At 36.0% G+C, this 18,078-nt stretch overlaps 1 protein-coding gene across 5 annotated transcripts in view; it reads left to right on the top strand.

Moving 5' to 3' along the window:
* DENND1B (DENN domain containing 1B) overlaps positions 1–18,078 on the top strand; it is a 261,440-nt gene that overhangs the window by 200,668 nt on the left and 42,694 nt on the right. For 3 of the 5 annotated variants that reach the window (XM_082615047.1, XM_082615046.1, XM_082615050.1), the window contains 5 exons: positions 1,437–1,527; positions 8,063–8,103; positions 8,822–8,890; positions 13,962–14,018; positions 14,867–14,974. In XM_082615047.1, coding sequence (XP_082471173.1) covers positions 1,437–1,527; positions 8,063–8,103; positions 8,822–8,890; positions 13,962–14,018; positions 14,867–14,974 — 366 coding nt within the window. The remainder of the gene's footprint in view (positions 1–1,436; positions 1,528–8,062; positions 8,104–8,821; positions 8,891–13,961; positions 14,019–14,866; positions 14,975–18,078) is intronic. The other 2 variants (XM_082615048.1, XM_082615049.1) reach the window with 2 other exon arrangements.

Genomic DNA, 18,078 nt, shown 5'->3' with positions numbered 1-18,078 from the left:
TTCATTAATTTGGGTCTGTAAGACATTTCTGTCTCAGAATCTTACAACTGATGTGACTTCCTGCTGTTCCTGACCTTCACCTTGCTGCCTGGGAACAGCACTGCCCTCACCACTCCCCTTAGTTGCTTTGTCCACTAACCATTTAACCAGAAAACTAGGGCAGACTGTGAGAATTTTAAAAAAATTCTTATTTTAACTAATACAAGCTACCTTATTTTAACTAAACTTTAAATTTCTAGGGTGAAAAAATTGTGGCCAGGATTAATTAATTCCAGAATGAAAATGAACATTTTATGTTAATCCCCAGATCTTCATGTCTGCTTTTCAAGCATCATTTAAGTCTGTCTTGTGTTATCCTTTGCCTCTCATGCAATGGAACCTTAAAGGTACTTCATCGTCCTTATGAGTGGAGAAACCTTAAAATATTTATAATATTTTTCATAATGTAAGTGATACAAGTGTCAGGTGCCACAGATTAACAATATAAAACTAACCAAGTACCAGTAGTACATGTGCGTGTTAAAATATATCACTGGTTTATGCCTGGGATTGGTCAGCAAAATAATCACCTAAGGATATTTTTCAAAACCCCAAGATTCTGCTATGCTGCGTATGTAGGAACAGGACAGAGATGGGACAAAACAAGTGGTGGACGATACGCTCCAGGTACTGTGTTTTGAAAAGGATCTCCAGGTGCTCTTGGTAGCATCTATTTCCCACCCCAATCTCTTCTTTAAGAATGCTGAAAAATACTGCTGAAAACAACCTCATGCAAGTCAAGTCAACATGCGTTTACCTGAACAATATTCATGTTCATAACCGTAGTTCTGATCATTCAGTCAATACATATGCCAGGGATTGTGAAAGTTATATTTATTTTGTTGTTAAATGGTTAGAATTATCTGGTGTTCTGTTATGCTTTAAAACATAACAGTTTAGATGAGTGTTTTATTTTACTGGATGAAGTTAATATTAACCTCAAAAATACTAACGTCTATCATTTCTTGGATGCTTACTGTGTCAGAGGCTGTGCTAATAAGTCTGTGTTAATTTAATTTAATGTTTGCAGCAATGCCATGAGGCAGATACTGAGTAAACTGAGGCCTGGGGGGAGGACACAGCCTCACGGGCTAAGGCTCGCTTGGCAGCAGCAGCCTCATGCAGACCCTCACAGAGGCTGTGACCTTTACCGCCACACTGTTTTGTTTCTTGTTAATGAAGTTAGTCTGTGCCGTACATTTGTCATTTAACTAATAAGCTGCTATTTACGGAGTACCTGGTATTTCAGTGGTTTGAGAATTTTCTTGTCATGTATCTGTATGTGTGTACACACATGTGTAATTTATGAGTGTCTGCTATTAATATTTTTGTTGTAAGTAAAAATTAAATATTGGAAGTAAGTGAAAATTAACATATTTGACACTTTTTAATTTCAGTTTATCGATGGTCGACTGGCAAAACTAAATGCAGGAAAGGGTTTCTCTGATGTATTTGAAGAAGAGATCACTTCAGGTGGCTTTTGTGGAGGTAAAGACTAGTTCCAGTGAGATTATCCATTTTCTGAATAACAATTATCTTGATATTTGCACTTTGTCTCATATAATCTACTTCATAAACAACTATTTTCTCCTAAATATATAATATCTTAGATACATTTTTTCATCTTCTAAGAACTATAGTATTAAGCTACTTTGCCTGGTATGTTATTCAAGGCATTAAGGTGGTCTCATGAGTTGGTAGTGGTTTGCTTGGATAGTTTCTTAATATTACTGGAGATGAATATCATAGAAATGCAATTAGTTTGTATTTTCCAGCCTCCTGACTAGTTTTCTCCGCTAGAAAACTACTAGTGATATCTACTACTAAGAAAGAACTGAGATTGTTGTTGGTATAGTAGATTTTAATGTAGTCCAGAAAGAAAGGTTTGAACACCACAGCTGCTTCTGTAGTAAGAGTGTCATTGTCGAAGTCTACCTTCTTTTGCTTTGCAGACTCTGCAGCGTTAGGAACAGACTTTTCAGTTTACTGTCCCATGTTCTTACACTTGTCACTGTAATAAGTGCTCACTTTAAAGCAGTGGAAGGAGGCGTCTTATTTTGTATGTGTGACACACAGTTAGGTGATATCCCACTTTTATTTATTATAATTAACTGTAATATAACTAAGCAGTTTCATTGTTTGAAATGTAAATAATCCAGACAGTGTTACAGTACTTAGGAAATTAATGACTTAGGGACTGGTTCTCTGTACATGATGTTCCAGTATGCAGTCCTGATTCTGGCAGAGAATTTTGCTTGAGACCTTGAAATGTCCTCTTCACTCTTGCAGCCAGTATTTGCTGAGTGTTTCCAGTGTACCAGGTGCTGTTCTAGATTTGGGATGGACTAAACAGATAATCCCTGGTGTGTTCATTTTCACCTGGTGTGATAGTAGTTCTTCCACTTATATGTAGGTTTAATTTAGGAAAAAAAAAAACCCTTTAGTCTGTGTGTGAATAAATAGTTGCTAGCCTTGAGAAATAAACTGTGAAAAGACAAAGAGTAAAAAGTCCTCATCTACAAATTTCCCCAAATTTAATTTTAATCTTGAATACGATTTATTTTTGCACCACAAAAATACAAAAACCATCGAGATCATTTGTTCATTATAAGAGATACAGATGAACTGAGCAGTTATGGACCTTCCTCTAATGTAAGCATAACATTTCACTGAAAGCTTTCAGCTTTGGGAAAAACTTAGTTTCCTTGACTCAGCAAGTGAGCTGAATGTGGAATCATTCAGGTCCTCGCTCTCCTCAGCTTCTGGATAAAAATTTAGCTTCAATGGAACTTTTGTGTTAAAATAAGGCTTTTTTACTTTTCAACTCAGACAAGCAAAATATTGTCAGCTCGTGGACGAATTGCTTGAGGCGCCTACTCAGCATTTACATACCTGCCGTCTCATTATCGTTATGACCCGTGGGGCTAGTATCTTATATCGGATTGAGGATGACATCGTGTGACAGTAATGGGGTGGAACTATGATCCCTTTGTAGTGAAATTCTGTAGTCATCACCATTGGCCCACAGACCTCTGTAACAGAGGAGAGGGTAGGTGGCTTTTCTGGTGGGAGGAGGGTCACCAAATTTTTTCACGGAAGGTCCTGCTGTTTAAAAAAGAACAGAAGAATATTTATCACCAGGTAGCATCTGATTTAGAGACTGCTGCATTTTCAGCACAACTTAATGCCAACCACTTTGTTGTTCCTTCTTAAAATGAAAAAGGTTTTGAACTCTTATTTTACTTGAAGGAGTCAATACTGATCCAAAAGGAAAGCATCATTTAACAAGTATTCATTTCAGTAGGTACAGCAAGAAAGTACATTAGAAAATGATGCCTGGCTGTCAAGTGTTATTCTTTTAATTATTATATTTTAGGTTATTATCTTAGAGATACATAGAGATTCTTCTTAGAAGAAAATAAAGCAAAATCATTAGAATTTGAAATAAAAAGACAAATAATCTTTTAAAAATTAGCATTGTTCTTACTAGTGAGACATATGTGTATGTATAGTTCCAAAACTAGTTCCTAGAAGTCTGCTCCAAACATTTGTCACCTAGACTGCATTTGTGAGAAAGAATAGGTCTGAGATACCGAACTGGTGTTCAAAAAGTAAACTGTTATAATTTTCTCGTTTATCTCATAGTTACAGTAAAAATTATGATAAATGTTCATACTTATTGAATGTTAGTATGTGGTAGAAGCTCTTGTAAGAGCTCTCCAAGCATTATCTCACTTAACCCTCACAGCACCCTGGGAGGGACTTTGAGTGGGTTTTTTTTTTTTGGTGTACCCTTATTTTTATGAGGGTACCCCCCTTGATAATTTGCCCAAGGTCACACGTGACGGCCTGGCTTCGGAGCTCCTGCTTTAATGACTGTGATCTATTGCCTTCTTATGATAAGAGAGCTTCTCAATTAGAAGACCTTCAGTAAACAAGAGCAGTACTCAAGCCTTCTCTGCTCTGATGGATAAAAGCAAAATTCCTGTCTCTTTTGAATATCCTTTGAAGATTTTTTAATATATAAAACCTTCAGAAAAATCACTGTAGGAGAAATCAACATTCACTGAAGCTAAAGAAAAAATCATATGTTCCTTTAAGCAAAAATAGGAAATTTTAGACAAGCATTTCATTTCTCCTCTTTCTGTTCCATTACAGTGGCAGTTTATATCCTGTTTTTGTTGCTAGTATGCATGGTTATGATAAAATGAATGTGAGTATAGTGGAGCTGTGTAATTACTGTGGCTATTGTGCAGCACATCACATGTAGAACATCTAGATTCACATTGGGTCTAGAACTGTGGTTAACAGCTGTGAAGGAATGGGTGTGGATTTTCCAAAATGCTTCTCTGTCCTGTGAATCCCTGTGGTCAGAACTGTTAAGGAAATCCATGTTACCCCTGATCCCTTTCGTGGGAGACTTGTAGAACATTCAACCTTATCTTAAGAGGAAAGTAAAAAGAATATCAGAAAATGTGTAGAGGGAAGAATATCATAGAGGTTAAAAGGTCATCAAAGAGACCACAAATAGGACAAAGGATGCAATTAGATAAACACAAATATCAGTCTGTGAAAAAGCAACTGAGGAATATTGAGTAGTTAAGAACATGTTTTCTTTCCCCCATAATTTTTTTTAAAATTGAGTTACAGTGTTATATCAGTTTCAGGTATATAACATAGTGATTCTGTATTTTTCTAGATTATGCTCCATTTAAAGTTATTATTAGATATTGGCTGTATATTATACTGTGCTGTACCTTACATCCTAGTATTTTGTTTATTTTACAATGTACCTAGTAGTTTGTACCTCTATTTTTTTTCATTTAAAATAAGACTAGTTATTAAAAATCCACATCCAGTTTTCTGAACTTTAAAAAGGAGACACATTTTCAGATTGATTTTATGTACAAGTGTGTGGTTACTCTCCATTAATAGCATTGGTTTCTTCATTAGTTTCCCAGCATAATCTGATCAGTCTTGTATTTATTTAATCCTATTTCTTTTTTTACTGACTGGTTACCTAAGACATTTGAAGGGGTGGTGGATAATCATTAGTTTTAGTGACATGTATCTGGCCTCACTGAACAATTTAGAACAACTTACATTTTTTGATAAGTGACTGCAGGTTACTGGAATTTAAGCATATATATTTGAAGAGAAAGTCTTTGCACAAGTGAGAAAGATATTTTGACCTTGAATGTGAGAAAATCACTTGTTTGATTAACAAGTACAATGTTAAGAATTTCCTCAATAATGCTTATTATTTCCATAATCCAGTTACTTTAAAAGAAAGACTTAGGGTTTTTTTTTTTTTTGGCATTTAGATTTATTTTTTGAGAAGAAAAACAGCCTTTTTTAAAAAACACACATTATCAGAGAATAATGTGCTTGTCTCATAAATTTTGTGGAAATAGGAGCCTTCAGACTTAAAAGCACTAGAGTTGAAAGAGACAATTAGCCTTTAAAATTTTTTTTACTAGGAATCTACCTAAATTGTACTACATGTTTTCCTATTATCTTAAGCTGTTTACTTAGGGACTTCCTGTTTGCCCCTATACCACATGATTCCACATTATTATTACGGGTGGATCTTATTATCAGCTCTTTCTCCTCTAGGTATCAGCTTTGAGCGACCCCCTTTCCTTTCTAATATAATCGCTTTGAAGTCATGCAGAGGAAATCTCTATATAACTTAACTCTTCTCATATTTTATTTTTCCTTCAGTCTTAAAAGTTGAAGGGCTAATGAACCAAGAATTAAAATACCTAAATTCTTATTCTTTCTCAATTGCGATCTTTGTGAACTTGGGCAGATAATCACCTCAGAACCTCAGTTTCCTCATTTGGCAAGTTATTTGTCAGAATAACTAAGTTGACGGCGTGCTGTCACATGCTACACGTTGCAGCAGCCATGTTACAGACCTAGTCCCAGTGGCATGGTTCACAGGGGTAGAGTGGCCTGACCCACAGACCCACTGGACTGCAAAGCCCACTTCTTCCCATCCAACTGCTCTGCCTGTGGCACCACCTGCTTGGCCTATTTTACAGTAGAAAGATGCAACTCAAGTAATATAACACAGACAAAAACATTTTGCAACCTGTAAAGAGCTGAATATGTATGAGCTATTTTTATTCCTCACAACTTTCTCCAAGAACTGACCTTTCTGTAACTGCTCTGAAGTTTTAAGATAGTTACTTTCTTTGTGGGTCAGAGGTTTAAAAAATATGTTTTCTGGAATGACAGGTGTTCCAGAATGCTAAATAGTTATCATATATTAGTTGGTGTTTCTCTTTCCACTTTCTTAAATTCATTTTGGGGAGTGAATTAAAACACTTCCCAGAATACTATGAATAATAACCAAGTTTTAAATATGTGATTTCCACACAACCATTTTTAGTAGAGAAATAAAAAGTATATGAACTGATGAGAATTTTTAATAGAGAAGTAAAAGTATATGAATAATCTGGATAAAGACATACTGTTTATTTTTTGTTAATAAAATCTCCTTGAGAAATAAATTAATAGAATAACTTGGATTTTTTCATCATTTTACAAGGGAAATAAAAATTTAAAAATTTTGGTCAGGCTGTATACTATCTGAAACTCATGCCCTTTAAGCAATGCATAGGCTATTTTAGGTAGATACATTTTGCTATAGTCATTTCATAAGATTAGAAAAATATTGTTTTCCTCGTATTTCTTCTTCCAGAAAAGGTACAGTGTATTGCTGAGTAGTAAGAGATGTTTTTCAGAATAGGGGTTGTTTCTTGATATTTCTTTGAAATTAGGGAGAGATTTTTAAGTATAGGAGTGAATCCAGAGCTGGAAATTTTTTGCCTGATGTTGACTAGGGATGCAAAGGTAACAGCTAGAAAGAAGTTCTTGAACTAAGGATCATTCTGCCTCTGTGTTATAACAGCAAGGTGATGCATTTGTTAAAAAGCCACAGCTACACACAGGAGGAGAACACAATCTACTTTAGGGATCCTTTGTACTGGGTAGTCAGTCTCTGAGTAACCTTTGTTTTTTTCTTGTGGGAGTATTTAAGCATTTAAACAACCAGGAAGGTAGATGAAATCTAACTAAAGTCAGCTGATATAAAACAGTACTTTAGTTGTGTGGCTTTTTTTTTTTGGCCTTATATCATCTTATTGATTAAATTAATTATCATATTTGGAGCCAAATATATGATTACTAGTTTTACTAGGACTGGTTGTGTCAGCATTTGAACTTTCTGATAACCATGAGGAGATGCTACCATATTTCCTTGGGTAGTATCTTTCAGATTTGGATTTACAACTAGAGAGTATTTTCAGAACATTACTGCAGGTTAATTGCATCAAAGTAAAATTTGCTATCAATTAATACTAATGTCTAACAACTATAGAGGAATCTTTTTGGTCCTCAAGGATCTTTGCATTTCTAAATTTCCTTCTAGTTTTTTCCTTTCCTTATACACTTTTTAAAAAAATTTTTAACATCTTTATTGGAGTATAATTGCTCTACAATCGTGTGTTAGTTTCTGCTTTATAACAAAGTGAATCAGCTATACATATACATATGTTCCCATATCTCTTCCCTCTTGCATCTCCCTCCCTCCCACTCCTTATACACTTTAAATATTGTTTTAAATGAACCTAATTGTATAAAAGAGCCAAACTTTTACAAAATAACATAGACATAAATATTAAAAAATCAGTTTAAAAGATGTAGGAATTTTGGATTTCAAAAGAGAGGTTATTTTTTCCCTCTGAAAGTAGTGTTAAAATGAAAGAAGATAGAATACCTTAACGTGTTATCTTCATATAGGAGTAAAGAAAAAGTAGTCTTTAAAATGCTAGTTACTATTTTCCTAAGAATTAGAGCATTTATTAGTTCTTATGGTGAATTGCTTCTTTTACAATATTGCAGATAAATAAAATTTGCCTACTAAACTCCTGGAAATACTAGTTCTTGATGAATTTTGGTTTATGGATTTATTTTTGATCAGATATTCCTGACATCTTCTTTTTATATATTTCAGGGAACTCGAGGTCATATCAGCAATGGGTACATACAGTCAAGGTAATAATAAACTGTCACAGTTTCTTTTTTTTTCTTTCACTCTGACATATATGGGAAAATGTTCAGTTCACGTATACTGTTTATGTTTATGCTGTTTATTGGCAATATTCGAAATGTTTCTATGTTTTCTTACACTTTAAATATTTTTATTTTATGCTTATGGTTTGTTGCTACTTATAAAGAAAATTTTAAAATAGAAAGCTTTTGTCTTTCCGTTTTCAAAATAAATGGCTTGATTTGAAAAGCAAGATTTTACTGTCACCTTATAATATATTCCAGAAGAAGGAGTTAGGCAGAGTGGTAGGATTTGATGGGAGTTTTGCTATTTCTGATAATGTGCTTTTGTTAATATGATTATTTAAAATATAAAACTCTCTGTCACAGATTGAGACTTTATTACCAAGCAGAGAAACAGATGATTGTATTTCTTTTGTATTAAACTTTAAATATATACTGGTCATATTGCCCAAGTCTGCCTAAACTGCAAAGATGAAGGGATTTTATTATGCCAATTAAAAGAACAGAGTAGAATGTTTACATTTTGTGTGAAATTACTGTGGCGTATATAAAAGCTTGAAAACATTCAACATGAAATAATTTTGTAGGTCTTTCTTTAAGCTGTGGGTAAAGCTCTTTTTCTATACTTTTAATAATGCTTTGTTTTCAGGACAATCTGGCCAAAAATTTTTAGGACTGTGTTTCTGTTTTTCCTTTGCAGAAAGGAGGTGCACTACTCAACACAGCAATGACCAAAGCAACCCCCGCTGTGCGAACAGCATATAAATTTGTAAGTTCTCTTTGGTGTTTTAAAAGTTCTACTGGTAAAATTTTACAACATTTTCCTAGATGATAAACATGTAAATCCAAAATCTTTTCTATTTTCCTTTAAATAAGCTTTTTAAAAAATTTAGAGTTAATATTGACTGAAGCAAACTCAGTTATTAAAATTGTATCATTGTCCAGACAGGATATTTCCTTTGTATAATCTAAAAACGGTTCTTCATTTTATTTCAAACGTATCAGCAAAATTGTGCCCTCAAATCGAAACCGTCCATGATGAAGAGCCATTTTTAAAGATTTGATTCTTTCATTTAACAACGTATTTTAAATTCTCATTGTGCACTTGAGGCTTAAGTAGGAAAACATTTTTAAAAATATGGCAAGTTCTCTTCCCTCAAAGATACTTTGACTCTCCAAAATGAGAATTCTTCAGTGATACCCCATGGCTGGTAGTAAAATAATAATGATGATACCAATAGCAACCACAATAAATAAATAATTAACAACCTAAAAATCTCTTTGCTGTGATAACTGAGACCCCCCAGGAGCCGGCCCCTCCTGCGTCCCGTCTCATCTCCCCGAGCCCCCAGCCTTGGTGTTTCCAGACCCTGAGCTCTTCTCATTTCGTGAATGCAGGGCACTCTCTTCTGCCTCTTTATGCTTCACAGGCCATTCCTGCTGCTTTTGGGATGTCCTTTTCTTGGCTTCTATCCGCCTACTAAATTCATCCTATAGACGTAGTTTAGACATTAGTTCCCCTCAAAAAAAAAGTCCCAGCGCCACACAAAAAGCATTTATATAGCGCTTCTGTGCTTCCACAGGACCTGTGGACAGACCTCTGCTTCAACACTTGTTGTGTCTGTGTACCTGGTATCTATCCAGGAGACCTGTAGGAGCTGGTGGCTTGCCACTCAACAAGGCTTTCTTTGAAAATTCAATAGGTCATATATATAGTCTGTATTTCTAAAAATATTCTGGGCATTAGTTTTGATTTTATAAGAATTTATCTTCACATGCTTTCTCAGTAATGAATCAATGTGATTGAATTAATGATAGAATAATATGTTTTGATAACTTTAGAACTTAGGTTCTTTCCCTGACTTACAATTTTGATATATATGTAGCCCCCATTTCTGTTTAAAAAAATCTGTTTCAAAGGTTATGTTTTATAGTAGTGAGGCTAATCTACAGAGTGGATTCAAAGATACAGAACCAAAGCTCTGAACTATCTGAAGCCTTATCAGGAAGTAAAAGTAAGAAGAGGTGACGTTTTGTCTTAGAAGTGTCAGCCTCTGCCTTTGTTCAAAGCCTTGCTAGGAAAGCTCTCTGAGTAGATGGCCTTCTCACTCTAATTAATACTGGTGGTTTGATCTATATACAGTTTTTGAAGAGATGTTAATTTTTCACAATGAAATAGCACATAGCTGCCATGTAAAAAAAATCGAACTAATGTTGAGCCTCGTTTTCCACATTTAAGATTCTAAAAAGGTGTCACAGTCAAGTACCCTTCATTTTGATTCCTGAGAGAATGCTCAACATTTTCCTTCAGGCTTGGAGAGGTTGTATTTTAGTTTTGCTAAATATGTGTTCTTCTCCTTAATTTCACTCATATCTTCCATAAAAGCACGGAGATAAAGCAAACATGTTCAAAACCCCATTTGTGATTTAAATTTTTATGCTTCTAACCAGTATTTTATTTTGAACCCTGCTCAGCAGAACAGTAAAATATTTCAAAAATTTAAAATTCTGCTCTTTGGATTATTCCCTAAATTAATTTCAGGCAAATTAGAGTACTTAGAATATACTTAATCACTTTTAACATTTGTCTTGTGATGAGGTTGAACATGAATCAAGAGGTTTGGGGCAAGTAGATAAGTCAATCTGTGACCTTCATGGTTGTACCTAAAACTCTTCTTTCTAGACTGCTCATATTCTGAAATATGAACTCTGAAATTCCTCCTTTGACCACAGATTGCTATGAACAAAATACCCAATTTCTCTTGTGTGGTATAACAGGATTTATTTACCTTGAAGTTCTGTAGATAATACATTTTTTAAAACCCTGGGAACCATGTTTTTAACTGTTTTATTCATTCAGCAAATCACTGTCATGATCTAGGCTTTGTACTGGTTATAGGAGCAGGACAGGCACTGCAAGTAAGAGAGGGACTGTCCCTGCTTTTATATTTGTATTGCTGTGTGACTCTCGGTGCTCTGGACGTACTACAGAGGTACCGAATATGTATTCATCGAAGGAAATAATGATTTTGTCCTATACTTAGAACTTTTTTCTATGCTTAGAACATTTTTCTGTCTTGTGTTTTTCCATGCTAATAAGGAGCCATAAAGAAAACTTGAGTTGACATATATATCTTCTTATACATCTAAAAATAACAGCAAAGTGAATACATATTTGATTTGGCTAAAAGATTTTCTGAGTCAACTTTCTTGTTAAGTCTTTGCATTTTAAATTATTAGCCAAAGCCGTATTTGCTGGGTGCTTTTCTGCAGAGAATACTTGTTCGTTGATAAGTTTCCACTTGATAAATTGAAAAGGATAGAGAGATCCTGTACCCCACCTTCCGGATGGTCTGAGAGAGGTCAGTGAGGGGGAGGTGGACAGCAGGCGTGTGAGTGAATCAGCACAAGGATGGCTGACCGTGACTGACACCTCACTCAATTCTGCATTAGAAGCATCTGAACGATGAGTGTGAATCATGTGGGTTTTGAAAGAATAGAGGATATTTAGGTAAACTAGAATATAGTCCAAATGTGAGGAAAGATAGGTACAAATTTGAGGAGATTAGAACAGGAACATTTTTGAGTGGGGTAATTATGCATTTTTACCTAATGGGAATGTAGGCATTAATATAGGACCCTTGAAATAGATTCAGTGGCTTTACCACTAAAGTAATGCATGTGAAAATGCTCTATTGATTCTAAAGAACCATGGAAATACAATTAGTGTTCTGTGGCTTTTTAGATTATCTTTTGCTGTGTCTCATATGTTTTGGTTTTGCCTCATTTACAATAACGAAATAACTGTTCAGTTCAGAACATTTCTTGAGCAGTTACTGTATGCCAGATGCTTGCTGAGTGCTTCGGATATTAACAGGCCCCTCTTCTCCTCCGTTAACTTGGGAAGACCCTTTCTGGAAGTAACTTGGCTTCATCTGCATGACCTGAGTCTGTAGAATAAGACTCACAGTGCCCTTTCTTTCATGAGGCTTAGATTCAGTGGATGTATTTTAAAAACCTTAGTTTCTCCTTCTTCTTGGGAAGAAGATGGGAAGAAGTTGGACTTGGACCTGGATTTGAATCTAGGCTGTGCAGGCTTATACCCTCTGAGTCACTTTCCTTACTTGTAAAGTGTAATAATAATAGTACTAACTCCATAGCGTTGTGGTGATTAAATGAGGTAAAGCATGCTCGGTACCCGGTGCACAAACGCCGAGGAAACGCAAAATAAATGTGAATTTCTTTTCACTTCTTCTGTGGGTGGGAATTTCCAGTGGGAATTGAGCTTTTCTGAAAGTCCCCCGTGGTCTTCAATTCACTCACGCTGCACGGGAACCACAGCGGGACCTCACGGCCTCCGATTCTGGAGCCAGGTTCCCCTGGAACATGAACAGAGCCTTTAAATTGTTAAATGACTTGTAATTTTTCCAGGAAAACTGTATATGACATAGACACAACAAGACTCGTGTCTGCCTATAAAAGCACTTTGTAAAGTTGCCTGAGTTTCTTTTTTTTTTTTTTGCGTCTTTATTGGAGCATAATTGCTATACAATGGTGTGTTAGTTTCTGCTTTATAACAAAGTGAATCAGTTATACATATAATATGTTCCCATATCTCTTCCCTCTTGTGTCTCCCTCCCTCCCACCATCCCTATCCCACCCCTCCAGGCGGTCACAAAGCACCGAGCTGATCTCCCTGTGCTATGCGGCTGCTTCCCACTAGCTATCTACCTTACGTTTGGTAGTGTACATATGTCCATGCCTCTCTCTCATTTTGTCCCAGCTTACCCTTCCCCCTCCCTGTGACCTCAAGTCCATTCTCTGGTAGGTCTGTGTCTTTATTCCCGTCTTACCCCTAGTTTTTTCATGACATTTTTTTCCTTAGATTCCATATATATGTGTTAGCAGACGGTATTTGTCTTTCTCTTTCTGACTTACTTCACTCTGTATGACAGACTCTAAGTCCATTCACCTCACTGCAAATAACTCAGTTTCATTTCTTTTTATGGCTGAGTAATATTCCATTGTATATATGTGCCACATCTTCTTTATCCATTCATCCAATGATGGACACTTAGACTGCCAACAAACACATGAAAGAATGGTCAACATCATTAATCATTAGAGAAATGCAAATCAAAACTACAATGAGATATCACCTCACACCGGTCAGAATGGCCATCATCAAAAAATCTACAAACAATAAATGCTGGAGAGGGTGTGGAGAAAAGGGAACCCTCTTGCACTGTTGGTGGGAATGTAAATTGATACAGCCACTATGGAGAACAGTATGGAGGTTCCTTAAAAAACTAAAAATAAAACTACCATATGACCCAGCAATCCCACTACTGGGCATATACCCTGAGAAAACCATAATTCAAAAAGAGTCATGCAGCAAAATGTTCATTGCAGCTCTATTTGCAATAGCCAGGAGATGGAAACAGCCTGAGTTTCTTAAAGTCCAGACATTTGCCCAAATAACCTGCTGCTGTGATGTGCTTTCTCTTTTCCTTGCCCATTTGTCAAAGTTTCAGATTATGGCTGGGCGGTAGTCATCTGGTGGCCTCTTTTGTTTTTTAATAGTTTAGGAGGCGGAATAGGCTAACTGCTAGCCTTTGTATGATTCCTGTGCAAACAGAGACTAATCATGCTTTCACCACCTCATTTAGGTGTAATAGTGGGTGGTATGTGTCCCTGAAAATAGAGCTTTAGATTATAATTTCTTCTTTCTCTATATAATATGAAGACTTAGTAGTTTTCATTAAATGGGATCTCATGTACTTATTCCTTAAATGTAATAGAAGCACGCTGAGCCAGACACTGGTGTTATCATTTTCTAGGCAAAGAATCATGCAAAGCAGGGAATAAAGGAAGTGAAGAGTAAGCTGAGACACAAGGTACGTCCTGTGCTGCTTTTCATTCTACCTTGATTCTTGCGTTAGTTTGAAGCTTATGCCTTACAAATCACACGAGATTTATGTTTCTGATGACTTTTGAAATATGCTTAGCCCTTTGTTCAAGAATGTATTTTTCATAACCAGCCCTCTGGCAACTATCTGCCATTCTATATGCACCCCCTGAATAATCTCTTTATTGTCTGCATATTTTATCACAGAGCTACCGAGATCTTCAAAGATGCTTTAACAGGATGTATGTTTTCATAAAGTTGATTGCCTTGATATCACAATTGAAATTCTTGCTTCAAGCTGAGAATTTTTTTTTTTTTTTTAAGATGAGCTTTGGTGCAGAATTAAGGCAGGAATGCCATCGTTTGGCTTTATAGGATCTTTCCAATAGTAGCTACTTTAAATTGAAGAATGTTCTTAATTTACAAAGGTGTATTTGAATCTGTGAATATTGCATATATGTGAATAGTTACGTTTATGTATATGTGTGTTTGATTTGATTACATATAATATCTTTGCAGATTTTATCAGTTGTTGTGTTTTGAATTTCTGCCTCTGGAGGGAAGAGACTAGTTAAAACTTTCATTGTAGTAATGGAGAGTGAGTGATCTTCATATAAATTTTATTGAAATTGTTCAAAGGAGTCAGATTATTTTGGAATATATTAATTCATAATATAGAAAAATGTATTTTCTTCCTAAATAGGTTTTTTTAAACTTGTACCCCAAGTGTTATTTTGTTATTCGCATCTGTATTGGATACTTTATCTATTAAGCAAAAAAGTTTAGTAATAAGATGAGTATTTTAGAATAATCACTTGTATGCTGCTTCACGTGTAGGAAAATGAGGACGATTATGGGACTTGTTCTGATTCTGTACAATATACGCCCGTCTACACGCTACACAGTGAAAAGGGAAGAAACCTAGCAAGGCGTAAGCTTGCCCAGGTGAGGTTGTTTACCCTCCCATCTCCCAGATTTTAAAGTCACGCAATTCCAATCAATTCTTCAGGAAAATTTGGAACCCATTGATTTTTTTATCATATGGTGAGAAACCCTGCGTTGACGGTCAAGGAGGTGAGTAGGTGGCATCTGGGCCACCTACTGGGCCACGTAAGAGGGTCCTGGGAGCCCAGGGTCCAGGTCCCAGTCTGTACACATGTCACTGGGTCATGTCCTCCTGGTGAGTGGAGAGAGACAGGGTAGTGTGTGGTTGCCTGGGACTGGGGGTAACTTACTGATGGCTTCCTTTACTACAAAAGTAAGATAAAACTCATACGTGGGGATTTGACTGCTAAAGTAATCTGTAAAATTAGAATATGAAGTAATGTATGTCTGTCTTTTTCGAAAGTTAGGTATTTAATTTGCTATCAATAGTTAAAGCTTCTGCTTCTATCTAATACTACTTAAAATATTGTCCTAAAGTAGGAAAGGGTCCAGGATCATAGCTGTATGTGTCTCTGATTTTGCATCATAAGTGTGTTGCTGCTTGTTTTAAGGAAGCAAAATTTGCATACGCCAAATCATACTTTAAGTGGTCTTAGAAAACTAGCTTTTAAAAGGAATTCTTGAGTGGATTATAGTTACGAAACCATGGAACTGGAAGCAGCTGCAAAGCTTCACTTATCACAGTCACCAAAGTTTACAGTTGAGGAAGTTGGTAGCCGAATGGTCCCATCACTTACCTGAAGTCTTGTAACTAGTTAGTGGCAGGGCTGGACGAGAGCCCACCTCCGGTGCTCAGGTAGCTCCCTGGCTGTGCAGACACTCAGTGCAGGGCTTTCCTGTGTCTTTAGGAATGGGGAGGGGGCCCCGGAAGCGGTGCTAAAACCTCAGCCTTTGTAAAGAAGACCCGTTCGTTTGGTTGTTCAACAGCTATTACGCGTCAGGCACTTTTCTAGGTATTTTGGTAAAACATAAAAAATCTCTGCTTCAGGGGGCTGTTTTTATAACACAAAGTGCCTTCTCTATGATTTATCCATTTGTTAAGCTTACGTTTTCATACATTAGTATTGCTTAACTGCAGTGTATTGGTCATGAATGCTGGTTGCATGACCTGAATTGTTTCAATGAAATAATTATTCCACAAGGGTAGGAAACTTTTCTGGCTACCACCATTAACTGGAAAACATTTATTAACTTGTAAATTAATGATGGATTTGCAATCAATTTCTTAACTTTTCTCCTTAGATTATATTAGATTAGATTTAGATTATATTTATCATGATAAATAGATTTTTATGTGAAAGAAATGTGGGAATCTTTGTTACCTGCAGGATGCTTTAAGATAAAAAGCAAACACTTAAACTGGAGAAATCCCTGTTCTAAATGTCAGTTTTAAATTAAGAAAATTATTTTTCTCTCCTCATATTTAAATTTTTAAATCTGCCTTTTCTTTAACGTGGCACAATATTTTTATGATAATTTAATTATAAAATACGTTACTGATTTCTGTTTTTGTTTGTTTTCTTTGAATTCCTGGAGACACAGTTTCTGATAGAGAAAATTATATTAGGTAATAGAAAACCTTACAGGATAATAGGTTACATTCATCACATACTTACCCTGAATCTTCATGGCTGTCATTTACTGTAATACCATTCGTGTAGTTATCTGCATTCATTAGTTAGCATTTTATGGTTTTCTGGTGGACATGACATGACTTTAACAAGAATTAAAAGAAGTAGGGCTTATTCTTTTGAGAATTATTATTTTCCTACTTGGTATATAGGAATTTGTTAAACCAACATATTTAGCTTTATTGTGCAGATGCTGATAATGTCTGCGTAACAATCTTTGCGAGTGATAAATACCTGAGTTTCAGGCAGTGTGTATACCCAGAATATGTTTCTTTGTATACATCTGTCCCATTATGTAAATAGACACATACATCTATGTATATGTATTTTAACAGCTAAATTTTTTGAGTTTATATTTCCAACCGCTTGCAACCCAGTATTGATTGTAATTTAATTTTTTGCTTTTGCTTGTGTTTCTTCTCTAATTGAAATTTGATAGCTTTAGATTCACATACACACTAACCAAAGAGGTAAATTTTGGGCCCTTTGGCAATTCTTTTCCTTGCTACTTTCCACCCTTACTTTTTTTCCCCATAGCTGCCAGAATGCACGTTTTCTTGCAATACTAATTTTACTTCTTTGAGCTGAAAGTTATAGGGCTCTGAAATGATAGCCAACTTGTGGCCAGCAGCTTATTTATAAAAGCAGACCATGGTACATTCAAACTGAAATTGTCATCTAATTCCAGGTCTGAATTATTTCCTTAATTTCATAGTGTTAGCAAACACATACACATGAAATACGACAACAGCAGGACATTTATTATGAGGATCTAGGTGTTCCTGCATCCATGTGCAGGAGTGTATGTAGACCTCTGGGAGGATTGGGACTGGAAGACGGGAAAAGCAGTCGGTCGGGGGAGAGTATCGACTCCACCACCTTCTCTATCTTTCCCACCTGGTCTGTTCTCCCTGCGTGTTTGTTCACTGTGCGTCTGCAGATCGGCTTTCTCGGCTCCTCTGTCCCTGCACTGAGCTTGCAGGCCCTCAGTTCAAACAACTGCTAGAAATGGACCACATATACATGTGGCCACTCTTTCCTTTGGATTCCTTTCCCATATGGGCCATTACAGAGTACTGAGTAGAGTTCCCTGTGCTACACAGTAAGTCCTTACTAGTTATCTATTTTACGTATAGTAGTGTGTATGTGTCAGTCCCACCTGAAACTAATACAACATTGTAAATCAACTGTACTCCAAAAAAAATTTTTTTAATTTAAATTTAAAGAAAAGAAAGCAATAGACCACAATTCCCAAATCCAGTTTCTTGAGGAAGAACGTAATCAGCCCACATGGATCGGGCATAAATCCCTGGCTCCGTCTACTGTAGCCAGAGAGGCGGGGAGAGGACCACATTACCACGGACACTGGGACGGTGGTGGGTGTGAACAGGGAAAGCAGTTCTCAGAGTAGGGGTTTTAAGGATTGTGACAGTATCTCAAAGGATTTCTGCTGTTTCTTATTGCCTTATAATG

This window comes from Mesoplodon mirus (genome assembly GCF_964341445.2).
Source record: "Mesoplodon mirus genome assembly, chromosome: 3".
NCBI classification, from domain to species: Eukaryota; Metazoa; Chordata; class Mammalia; order Artiodactyla; family Ziphiidae; genus Mesoplodon; species Mesoplodon mirus.
The sequence above is the reverse complement of the archived record's forward strand: the minus strand, read 5'-3'. Positions and strand labels throughout refer to the sequence as shown.